The following is a 12,500-nucleotide window of genomic DNA, read 5'->3' as shown; positions in this document are numbered from 1 at the left end:
TGACGTCTCCTCCTCTGTTATGCGGTGGCAGTGGTAGCATTTCAGGTCCTACTGGCCTCTGTCCTTCCACTTTATAATCCTGCTGGTGGCAGGCTACAGGAGAGCAAACTGTGTGCGTGTGTGTGTGTGTGTGTGTGTGTGTGTGTGTGTGTGTGTGTGTGTGTATGCACATGCAGGAGTGTGCATGTGTGTATTAGCTGATTCTGCAGTACTGACACAGAGAATTCACACGTATTTGTAGCAGAAAAACAGCAAAGGAAATCAATTGTCCATTTTGGTGAATACAGCGAGACAGACCTGAGAGAACCAACACTCAGAAACACCATTCACCCTACCCAACACTCCAAAACACCACTCACCCTACCCAACACCCAGAAACACCATTCACCCTACCCAACACCCCAAAACACCACTCATCTAACCCAACACTCCAAAACACCACTCACCCTACCCAACACCCAGAAATACCACTCACCCTACCCAACACTCCAAAACACCACTCACTCTACCCAACACTCAGAAATACCACACCCTACCCAAAACTCAAGAACACCACTCATCCAACACTCCAAAACACAACTCATCCAACATTCCAAAACACCACTCACCCAACACCACTTACCCTACCCAACACTCCAAAACACCACTCACCCAACACCCCATTACACCACTCACCCAACACTACTCAACCTACCCAACACTCCATAACACCATTCACCCTACCCACCACTTCATAACACCACACACCCAATACTCCAAAACAACTCACCCAACACTCTAAAATACCACTTGCCCTACCCAACACTCCAAAACGCCACTCACCCACACTCCAAAACATCACTCACTCAACACTTGAAAACAAAACTCACCCAACACTCGAAAACACCACTTGCTTTACACAAACCTCAAAAACACTGCCTGCCCAAAACTCCCCTTGCCCTATCCATCACTCCAAATGTGCCACACCCTCCTGGTTTGATCCCTGCTTCCAGACAGACTTGCTGGAGGTTTTAGCCACAGATGACATAAAACAGATCTGGTGTTCTGCAAAGCGCATCGCAGCCTTTGACTGCTCCATCCGCTAACAGGCAGCATTTCAGTCCTCCTACAAAGCAAATCTTGTTTTGCAGCATCATGCAAATAAGCCATCATATCTTGACAGGGCAGGAACACAATGCCCCACGCACATCCTGCTCCAATCAGGAGGTGCTCCATTATGTCATAGTCTAAAAATGCACCACTCACGTTCAACAGGGACTGGGGCTTGTGGTGACAACGTCAGCATTCTGTGTGTGTGTCTGCATGTGTCAGTGTGTGTGTGTGTGTGTGTTTGTCTGCATGTGTCTGTGTGTGTGTGTGTGTGTGTGTCTGCATGTGTCAGTGTGTATGTGTGTACGTGTATGTGCGTGTGTGTGTATGTGTGTGCGTGTGTCTGCGTGTGCGTGTGTCTGCGTGTGTGTGTGTCTGCATGTGTCTGTGTGTGTGTGTGTGTGTGTGTGTTTGTGTGTACGTGTGTGTATGTGTGTGCGTGTGTGTCTGCGTGTGTGTGTTTGTCTGCATGTGTCTGTGTGTGTGTGTGCGCGTGCGTATCTGCATGTGTCAGTGTGTGTGTGTGTGTGTTTGTCTGCATGTGTCTGTGTGTGTGTGTGCGTGCATGCGTGTGCGTGTCTGCATGTGTCAGGTGTGTGTGTGTGTGTGTGTCTGCATGTGTCAGTGTGTATGTGTGTACGTGTATGTGCGTGTGTGTGTATGTGTGTGCGTGTGTCTGCGTGTGCGTGTGTCTGCGTGTGTGTGTGTCTGCATGTGTCTGTGTGTGTGTGTACGTGCGTGTGTGTGCATGTGTCTCTGCATATGTCTGTGTGTGTGTTTGTATGTGTGTACGTGTATGTGTGTGTGTGTGTGTGTGTGTGTGTGTGTGTGTGTGTGTGTGTCTATGACGAATCTTTAAAAAATCACTGTTGAATTAAGCTGGACACAAACGAACGCTGAAAGAGTTAATTCAACACTGTAGAAATACTCACTTGTATGTACCATATGAGCTGTTATCTCTTATCTTATAGTACAATAAAGAATTAGTTACATTAGACGCTGAGATAGGATCTCCACTAAGATTTATGATGCCGTTTGCTAATTATTTATAAATTCGAGGTTGGTCAGGGAATAAGAATGGGAAAAGAAAACCGAGATACCGCGTAAAACAAATGACCAGCAACGTCTCAGATGGCGGTGAAACGACAAATCCCCAAATTGCGCTCGAACAGGCATCCAGCACGTACGTGTTGTTTACAGACCCTGCAGCCTGTAGGTGTTGGCATGACGTGCAACTACCTGCTCCTGGCATCCCGAGACGTCTGGCTGTCGCGCGGCCTCCCCGAAACACGTGTCCCGCTGTAGGGAGATCATTCAAAAAATTTTTTTAGAAAGTCGAATATACGAGAAATATTCATCTCGATATTTACCTCGCAATACGGCCGCACCTACCACGTAAAACCGAGTCCCGGTGTCTAAACGCGATTTGTCGTGATGACTCGTGCCGAGCTTCCAGGCGCCCTGCCTGGCTTCCGAAGCCTCGCGCCCTCCCCGTGAGCAAGTGAGCACCGCTTTGCGGAATGCAGGAAATATCTCCACTCAAAGGCAGTGGGCTAATTGCTAAGAATAGAGGGAGAGAGGGTGGAGGGGGGAACCTTGCTCAATATCCATCGGTATTTAACTCTTTTTCTCTTCCACGCACCGAGTGTCCTGTCCTGATTAAATACGCGTGTGCATATTCAGAGAGCCACCGCAGTGCACACACTGAAACGCCCGTCTTGTTGCTATGTGAGCAAATAATGCGAACGCGTGGATTTTCAAAGGTACAGATCAATGCAAAAAGTTCCAAAGTGCATATTAAAATGTAACCGGCTCGGTCTTTTAAAGGTTAATTACAGGCAAATGCTGACATCACCTTTTAATAACCAAAAAGGGCAAAATAATGAGCTTCTTGTTACTGTTTGTCAAAATCCAGCCGAAACAATTTTTTTTTCTATTTGCTGGCAAACTTCTAGGGTTGCTTTTCGGCGTTTAACTGTCCTCTTTTTTCTCTTTCTCGCGGCGTAATGTGTGTATTGGATTAGGCGACACTTCCTCCCGCTCTGCCCATCTTTTCATCATCAGCGAAATACAGATTAGAGGGGAGATTGTAAAAGCCCTCCACAGACACGCGGGCAGATCCCCATTCCGGAGCCTTTGTGATGATATTGATGATGATGATGGCCAAGTGGACAGTTTGATTTTTGTGTGCCGAGCTAGTTATAAAGAATCAATATTATATCAAGGGGTAAGTTTCGTGATAAAGGACTTTAGCCACTCCGGCTATTCATCATAAGCCTGTAGCAAGCAGATAGGTCAAAAGAAATTATATTGCACTAAAGAGAGTGTCGTCTTATCTCTCCATAGCAGGGAGGTTGAGGACAAGCCGATCGATGCCGAGCAGGGGTATACTCCACGCAATTATCAATAGCTGATTTTTGTCTTCCCGGGGCTGCATCTATTAATACTAGATAATAACAGCCTTTTGGACATAACTTCTAGAGGGAAGGAAAGGTGGCGTGGAGGGGGGGGGGGGTTACGCATAGGGTGACCTTGCTGTCGAGGTAACTGTCACGTCTTGCACATTGCGACCGCTAGGGATAAGCGCGAACCCTGCGTTCAAACTGCGAAAGGACTGATCCGTGATGCAACGTGCCCTCGTAGTTTGGTTCCTGCACGAGGAGGGGGGGGGGGATTGCGAGGTGATGCAAGCTAATTTCGATGGCACGAGAGCCACCCGTTCGTTTACGCTCGTGATTTATAAGACGTTAAATTACTTTAAAGGCAAAATTCTTTAAATGAAAATAGTCCAATTAAATTGGTTTGTGAGAAGGGGAAAACGTTTTAAAGAGCGCCAATTTCTATTAAAATACACGTGTTTATGTCACATATTTATACATTTAAATGTATTTATTTCAAAAGGAAAAAGTGACATCTTTTTGCAAACGGAGGGACTATGTATAGCACGCTAGGCTGTAATTGCTGCCTGCATTTAGTAGAAAGGTGCGCCTTGGTTCAAAAAGAGCCGAATAAAAGGCCGACTCACTAATTGCTGTTTCAAGATATTAATAGTCCGAACAGACTGTGCATTCTGCCCGGCGCGTGGGATTGATTACCGTTTTAAAACTGGAAAGTATTTAAATTCTGGTTTTGTTGAGACAAATCACAATCGAAACGGTCCGAAATCATCTCCTACAAGAATGCAACGGACCCATGCCATAATGTCAGCACCTCGCTAAAGGCTAATCAACATTTAAACGCAAATGAACCTTTCCCAAAAAGGGAAATATTTCCGTTGCCATAAGCACCAAGTCCATTCACGTGCGTAGACCGCTGACTGGAACCTTTCAAAAATAAAAATGCAACTTGTCTTGCTCACTTTATGAGTCACGCGGCTTTTTAAAACTATTCTCAAGTGCTGAATTCGACCAAAATGTGCTGTTTAGGATTATAGAATTATCTGAATTTATTTATATGCAACATTAGTTATTATCGTATAGCTATTTTAATTACAACGACATATTCAGTTGTTTCGGTTTTAAATAAATGAATAGATTCAAGAGCAATTTTCATATTCAAAAGCACAAAAAGCACCAAAGCATTTCTGTGCTTTAATTCTTCGGAAGCCATAAGAATCAAGCGACTGTTTTTTGGCAATGGTGGTTATTTATTTAACGATGAGCGTGCACGGTCCAGCCTCAACAGAAGCAGAAAGTGAAGCACGGGAATAGAAACGATGTAGTACATCCTAGCGGTCGCCGAACGCAATGGGCTGAACTTAAGCCCTGGGTTTAACTCCCTCTCACACGCGACAAAGCCTCCACACGGAACTATGGGCACGAGCGGCGACTGCAGCGAACCTCTCCTCCTGCCCGCGCTCATCGCGCGCACAGCTTAGAGACCCATCGTCGACAGTCGTCAAAGTTTTACTGCCGCCACGCCGACCCTGAAAACAGGACAACAGCCCACAGTTCAGATATTGGCATTTTCTACGTACCGGCCGACTGGAAGCGGAGACTCGATAGAGCGGCTCGTGTTGTATGCGTCGCCGGGAGCGCGGCGCTTTGGGAGGCACGCGCGCGAGAGAGGACTGGACCGCACTGCTTCGGGTTTAACTTTCATCTCCTTTTTGCCTTGTCGCGAAAACGAACAACTTATTAGGCTACAGTTTGCGACAGTCTTGTGGACAGAAGACGCATCATCTCTGAAACGGACGACTTTTGCAAACTTTTAAGACAATCTGTGGTGTTAATCTTATTCTTATGTTTACGTCGGAAAAACACTGACAAAGTTATAAAGATTACATTTTGCTACTGAAAAAAACAAAAACCTCACAACTCCTATATATATATATATATATATATATATATATATATATATATATATATATATATATATATATATATATATATATACACACACCAGCAGCACAACGTTTTATGACAGAGGATGATACAAAACCTATAGGCACGAGTGCCTCTGTAAACCCAACATCAAAGCGGTCGGCGGGACAGGACGAAAGGGGCATCGCTATACTGCCACACTTTCAGAGAGCCCGCGTTCATGGGGTAAAAGTTATCCACAGCGACGGAGGAAAGCATATCGGCGAAACGGCACGACTGCGCACAACGCGACGTTCATCGACTCCTTCAGCTGTTGGGAATATGCGGTGCAAACGGCTGACGCATGGTATGCAACAAAAGAGCACGAGAAAGCAATGAATCCCCAGTCGTAGAGAGGCGAAGCCCCCGCAGAAAAAGGAAAGAAGCTGACCTTCCTCGATTGAAGACCCCCCCCCCCCCCCCATTCCTGACTGCTGGGCGTAATAAGGGGATTTGGTGCTCTGGAGAAGGAGGGGGAAGATAGCAAGTAGAGAGACAGATAGTTTGGGGGTGAAGCAGCTAATTGCTAAGTCCGTCCCTCATTACCATATCCATCTGGACCCCAGCCAATCCCCCTCACGCGGCACCATTAATCGCGATGCATTATTCACTATCATAATTATATACCGACATGCGCAGTCCACACAACAGCAACACCAGCTAATTTCCGTAATTTTGCAGCTCGACTATTTGTGAACATTTTTTTTTTTTCCCCAGTCGCGCGCTGCTGATGTATCTGCAAAAAGCAGGAGCAAGTCGCATCGCATCGACAGCATGTCCCGTCGGAAGCAAGCGAGGCCACAGCATCTCAAGTCGGACGACGATCCTCCAATACTGGGGGTAGTTTCGGAAAATGGTGAGTTCGGAAATCTTTTCGTCATCTAAACTGGAAAAAAAAAATTGAGATATTTCGGCGTTAGTCAAGTTTTTTGTTTCCTCTTTCGCGTTTATTGCCCAAAAAGAAAGCGAGCCGAATGTAACCTTGTCACATTGTGCAAAGTTGTGTGTGTACCAGATATGAACAGTAAATTTGCTTTTTCCTTTAACTGTGGGAAGAGCCGTAAATAGTTTTACGTGTTCATTCTTCTCAGCGCGTGTACAGAATGCAAATTTACGTATTAAGAGTTCATGGAATAAAATGACGCCTTCGGCAGCACTTTCGGGTTATTTATTATACCTATTTGAAGCGATTTTTTAAATGGGGACATATAGATATATATTAGTAGTTTAAGCATAGTCTGTATTTTAAAAGTTTTGGATATCAAATGTTTCATCTCACAGAGACTGTGGCTGAAACTTGGGCTAAGCTCAGTTAACATAAACAATGCCTCTCGGAAATATGCATCAAATATTTATCAACATTGCTAATGGACAGTCATAAACTTTGAAATTTGTTCTCCTTGGCTATATCGAATTGTCTCCGTGGGTCATCGCTCGGAGGCTGTGCAAAGAATAGTTTAGGGCTTTGGAAAAAGAAAGTGCAGGTGGTCTCGTGCGGAAATGCCGACACGCTGACTCTAGCACGCCGCTAGAGTCGGTTTTTTTTTTACTATTAAAATGCACGCATCCTCTTGGAATTACACAAACACAATGAACACAGTCGTCTGGTTTTACAATTAAGGAAACTTCTAGGACAACGTAGTGTGTTAGTCACTGGAAATCCACAGTTGATTAAAAACAAACAAACAAACAAAAACTCCCAAACGTCTTTCGTTGTACTATAAATGCAGATCTTTGCTGTATATTTATTAGTAATATTCTATTTGAAATTTTACCCTGTTTGGAAACTTTTGTGTATCCTAATGCAGGATGTCGCACCGTGGCAATTTTGTTTTCCCAACTCGTAGTATAATTCTTAGCGACATGAGTACTGACATTCGTATTTTTCTAATTCTTTATCATCATCTACTTTCTAGAGTTCAGCGTCACGCGTTAACTACTCTCTATTTTAAAAAAGAGAGAAAGAAAGAGAGAGAGAAAGAAAGAGAGAGAGAAAGAAAGAGAGAGAGAAACAGGAGACAAGCTCTTCCAGACTGAGGTAGCCGTTGTTTCCTCACAGATGTCCATTGTGCCGCTTGTAAAGGATACGATTGCGCATTCCCGGCTAAATTAAGTGCAAAGCAATGCGTTTTGTCATGGAAATGTTTTTGTTTACTGGAACATGGCATTTTCACACTTCAGTTGTTCTCCATCGCCCTCCTCGAACGGGAAAAAAAGGGGTTCGTTTGTCGTGTGTGGGTTATCTTTTAAAATAGCTAAGGACATCTATGTCGCAGGGTCAGTAATATGACAAATATGTCCATCGATGTAGATGAAAAAAATCCACTATTAAAAATACAGTTGTTGGTGTAAATAGCAAACATATTTAGAAATATGTTATTAAAATTCGCATTGTCATTGGTGCCATTATTATCAGCTATAATTGCACAATTCTAAAATCTTACGGAGCGTATATAATTTTTGAAATTTCGTAATTAATTTCAATTTGTTCAAAGGTATGTAGTCTCCCCAAATTTTGAAACGTGGGGATGTGTCTTTAGTTGTGAGACGAGCTGCTCTGACCGCGGGAGTTTCGAGTTAGAACTACGGTTTGTGTAAGGTGGCTTGCCGTCCTCCAGTCTGACTCTGTCTCTCAGGACAGGACCTCTACACCCTCTGTTTATTTGCATCCTGGATTTAACACGGAATACGACAATAGTCGGTTCATTCTGCTGCACTGCATGTTTAAAATATTAGTTTTATTCCAGTAGTTTTGCCCATTTCCTGTATCGCGTCCGAGACATAGCTGAGACACATAAAGTGAAGCTCTTATAGATGAGCAATAAACTATATTTGTGTCGGATTATAAAGTGGAAGTGTTCCATTATCATTTTTAAACTCAGAATTAAACCGAACATACTGAAATCAGAACGATTTATCCCATGATATCCCATGCCTGGAGACTCTGCTAGTAGTGTTTAAGGCCTACATTTAAAGTGAACATTTCCTCGTGGCGCTGTCAGCGCACTTCGATGACCACTCTGGTGCCTCGACACGTTAAACTAGATCGTCGCGATGATTTAAAACGTTTTCATAAGAGAATGTAAATCGTGTCCCTATTCGTTATCGCTTGAAACCGTTGGCGTCCTAAAGAGCGCTGGCGAACGCTGTTTGCGGCTCGTGATGCCGAGCGAGCTCATAGAGCACGCGGACCTCTGCGTGGACAGGCTGGCATGCGCGCGGTAGGAGAGGACGCGTTCGGCTTGCTGCTACTCCTGCAGCGGGCAGCGCGGTTAGGCTGCTGCTTCCTGCTCCATCTCGGGGGTTCTTTGTTTTCCTAGACATGTATATTATGCGTACAATCTGAAATCCCTACAGCAGGTGACACATGCATTCAAACACACACACACGCACACACGCAGATACACACGCACACACACACACACACACACACTATATTAACAATGACATTGAAATAGGATTTATATATATATATATATATATATATATATATATATATATATATATATATATATATATATATATATATATATATATAAAATACACGTGAATGCATTGACCATGCATTTTTGCTTATGGTGACTCCGGTAATGGTCTGTAAGTGGTGCCCTGACAGGTTTGTGACATTACCCCTGTGGTCACACTCCGAACCAGCTCAGGTCTGCAGGTCCCGCAACCCAGCATGCAACAAGCCGCATAGCATGGCACCCGTCATACCATGATGTCCCACAACCAGCGGCTCCTTTTTGCTAGACCAGTATTCCAGGCACACAACAGGTCTCCAGGTTCCAAACAATGCAGTATGATTAGATGACAAAACCCACGATGCTGTGGCGCAGTCTAACCAACTGCTGCACTTTTACACTTGTTCTTCCTGAAGGAACACTTTCATATTTAAGTCATTTCAATATTTTTCATATTTTCTATGCACATTTCGTATGTCTGTCCTATCACGCCTACCTTCAAGCCCGATTCGATCCCACGCCCGCGCACACACACACACACACACACTTTTTTTTTTTTTTAATGTGTTTGCCTGTCTTTTGTCAGGAGTTCATATTATTGTCAAATGTTGTCTAACAGGACCCTATTGTGCGGTGTGGCTGAGAAGGTGTGAGCCCGGGCGGTGCCCACAAGGCGGTGCCCCTCACCCCCCGTCCCCCTGCCCCCAGGGGCAACTCTCCACTCGCTCCCGGTGGGTCGCCTTTGGAGGGGCTTTGATGCCGTGCGCTGACTTAACCTTTGCCTGGGCGGCTCAACCGTCGGATGTCGGGCTCGTAATGCAATTAGTGCATGTGTGCCGTTGACCTTGGGAGGCGGGGCTTACAGGCTGCCCTCGAAAGCATTAACGGTGGTGGGCTTTAATCTCCATCGCTCCCTTACTCTGCCCCCGGCCCGTGAGCTCAACCCCCCTGGGGCCAGGGGGTCTGCTTAGAACACACACAGACACATGCATTCACACATACACTGTTCCTTTTTCCGCTCTTCATCCCCGTTGCACACACACACACACACACAGCCTGCGACTCTATACACATGTCTCTATCATCACTTATCGTGCTTATTTAACAGCTGTGCAAAATATTCCTAACGTGATATTCACTTGTATGCATTTTGCCTTTTCTGAAAGAAATATGGCTTACTGTCATCTGCCCTCAGAACACACCCTTGTTCATCAAAACACCTGCATTTATATTTGGCAGATATACGGAGCGATTTACAATCGCATGTGTGCTACAGAGGTAGGCAAATGTAGATTGAAGAGTCCTGCCCAAGGACTCTCATTGGTACAGCACAGAGCCCTTGCACAGATGGGAATTGAACTCTGGCACCTCACGGGAGAGGCAGAATTGTGACTGACGACACTATACCACCTGTGAGTTTCTTGGATGTAAAATGAGCTGTGAGATGAGACTCAGGAGAATAAGATGAAAGACCGCGAATAAAACGAAATACGTTTACCAAATTCAAAACGAAATAGAATAAAAAGAGCACAGGAAGCTGAGGAGCTCATGACAGCCTGCATCTGTTCTTTTGTTTGAGCCATTAGATTAAAGTCTCGGGACTGGCCAGGCGAGTGGGGTGAAGTGACGGAGTCCTCTCTCTCTGCTCTTCTCATGTAGCGGCGATCCCAATCACAGTCCGGAGCGCCGAGCGCAGATCGACGGCATTCCCGGTTCAGGGCAGCCAGTAGCTGCGCAGGCGACAGCGCGTGCCAGCCGGAGCGCCGCTGCCGGACGCCACATCACTGGCCCCGCGCAAACAAACCGCTAATGTTCCGGCCGTGGCACATCTGCGCGCGGCGATAAAGACCCTTCTGTTCAGGAGGGCATAGAATGCTTACTGTACCACGAGGGCAGAGGTTGGAAAAGCCATCTCTGTCTCTGTCGCCCTATCTCTCGCTAACAACGAGCCTTTCTAGTTAGAGCTCTCTCTCTCTCTGTCTCTCTCTCTCTCTCTCTCTCCCCCTCTCTTCTCCTTCTAAGCTCATCTTCAGCCTTTCCTGTCAGGGGCCGACGCTGGCTGGGCCGACACTCCCCTCCGGGTGGCCGGCCCATAAAACCAATACCAAAAACGAAGGGGAGAAAAAATGCTTAGAGGAGAGCGAAGATTTGTCAATGAAAACAGTGCTGAGAAAAGATCCTCCAGACAGTAAAAGAAGGTGGGTGGTGGGTGGGGGGGGGGGATGGGGATGGGGGGCAGTGGAAAAAAAGTGTCATTCACACAGGAATTTCTTAACATTGTTAAAAGCAGCAGGCATCCTCGTTCCCTCCCGCCTGGACTTACAGAGATTCAGCTCTTTCGAACAGATCCCAGGCTTGCCTAAACACTTAGAAGAATTATTTTAATGTAGCTAACGGGGGCATGGGGGGGGTATGGGGTTGTAGGAGATGACAGAGTTATAGATTCCCAGAGAGGATACGGATTTTAACGCTCCGTGATGCTTCCAGCCAGAGAGTCGGGAAGTCTTAATGTCATCCGCTGACGTCTCGTTGTTATCCTGAGTTATTTGGCTTTAATGGGATCTTGCACAAAAATGGCTGGCATGAGAGGATACTGACAGCTTTGCTTCTGTGAGTAGGTTATTTGACCTTTGTGTGTTTGTGTGTGTGTGAGGAGGAAGTCGTTGCTATGATATATGCTTGTGTGTCACTCTTTAAATGAGTATTGAAGACGTTAGGCGGTGAGAACTTTGTCGTTTCTTTATGCTTTTCTCAGTACATGTCTCTCTCTTTGGTTCCCTGAATCCGTTGCGATCCTGAAAACTTTATCTGCTATAATATTCCAGATTAGTGGTTTCGGTTGACGTGCGAAAGATCGCACACCAAGACAGCAGATACAATGACTCAAAGTCTACAGTCCTATTGATTCCACCGCACTTCATATTTGCATTTGAGTGGAGGGAGACTCTTAAGGGGATGAAAACGCAATGGATTTTACAAAATGCCGTCCTCACGTGCAACAGAAGAATCAATACCACCTTCTCTTACACACACACTCTCATGCCTTCCAACTCTTACGCGCTAGTAAACCCCCCCCCCCGACACACACACACACACACACACACACACACACACACACACACACACACACACACACATACACACACACACACATCTGAACACATACATCTTTCAGTGTTTAGGTAAAAATGGATGAGCTGAATTTCAAAGAAACGACATTATGGATGATACTTTCTGTTAAATTTACTTGCATTTTTGGTCTTTATATAATACCTTCACAAGTCCTTTTATATATGTAATGTTAGGGTTTTGTTTATGTATTACCTTTAATTTATAAAACTAGTTCATAATATAAAATATATAATTTCAGTAATTTATATTTATATGCAATATTACTATTAATATTCAGAGCAGTAAAACTTTAATAAAAGTAATAATTAAAATTCCCATTAATAAAAGTAATATTTAAAAAGCCGTTTCCTAGCTCTTTGACTGTGAATGTGAGCTGAGCTGTTCTGCAGCATTCTGCGCGGCACAAAAGATCGTCTGTAAGATGTTCACGTCGCTGGGAAAGAATCCTTGCTTC

At 44.9% G+C, this 12,500-nt stretch overlaps 2 protein-coding genes across 6 annotated transcripts in view; one reads left to right on the top strand and one right to left on the bottom strand.

The window, feature by feature from the left end:
- The window catches only part of LOC118241762 (uncharacterized), an 82,500-nt gene extending 77,092 nt beyond the window's left edge, over positions 1-5,408 (bottom strand). Inside the window, exons 1-3 of one of the 2 annotated variants that reach the window (XR_014126150.1) lie at positions 5,066-5,408; positions 2,482-2,649; positions 2,329-2,388 (exon numbers count right to left, since the gene is read on the bottom strand). Coding sequence is in view for 1 of the 2 variants with exons in the window: in XM_081723805.1 (XP_081579931.1) it covers positions 2,329-2,388; positions 5,066-5,190 (185 nt within the window). In the remaining variant the exon portion in view is untranslated. The remainder of the gene's footprint in view (positions 1-2,328; positions 2,389-2,481; positions 2,650-5,065) is intronic. The other variant, XM_081723805.1, reaches the window with a different exon arrangement.
- Positions 5,409-5,504: 96 nt separating this feature from the next.
- The window catches only part of sall3a (spalt-like transcription factor 3a), a 17,278-nt gene continuing 10,282 nt past the window's right edge, over positions 5,505-12,500 (top strand). For 2 of the 4 annotated variants that reach the window (XR_014126124.1, XM_035528607.2), the window contains exons 1-2: positions 5,505-5,757; positions 6,168-6,306. Coding sequence is in view for 1 of the 4 variants with exons in the window: in XM_035528607.2 (XP_035384500.1) it covers positions 5,755-5,757; positions 6,168-6,306 (142 nt within the window). In the remaining 3 variants the exon portion in view is untranslated. Of the gene's footprint in view, positions 5,758-6,167; positions 6,307-10,916; positions 11,113-11,322; positions 11,525-12,500 lie in introns of those variants that run through there. The other 2 variants (XM_081723692.1, XM_081723691.1) reach the window with 2 other exon arrangements.

This window comes from Electrophorus electricus, chromosome 11 (genome assembly GCF_041902795.1).
Source record: "Electrophorus electricus isolate QZ-2024a chromosome 11, ASM4190279v1, whole genome shotgun sequence".
Taxonomy (NCBI): domain Eukaryota; kingdom Metazoa; phylum Chordata; class Actinopteri; order Gymnotiformes; family Gymnotidae; genus Electrophorus; species Electrophorus electricus.
This window is presented reverse-complemented; position numbering and strand designations above follow the sequence as displayed.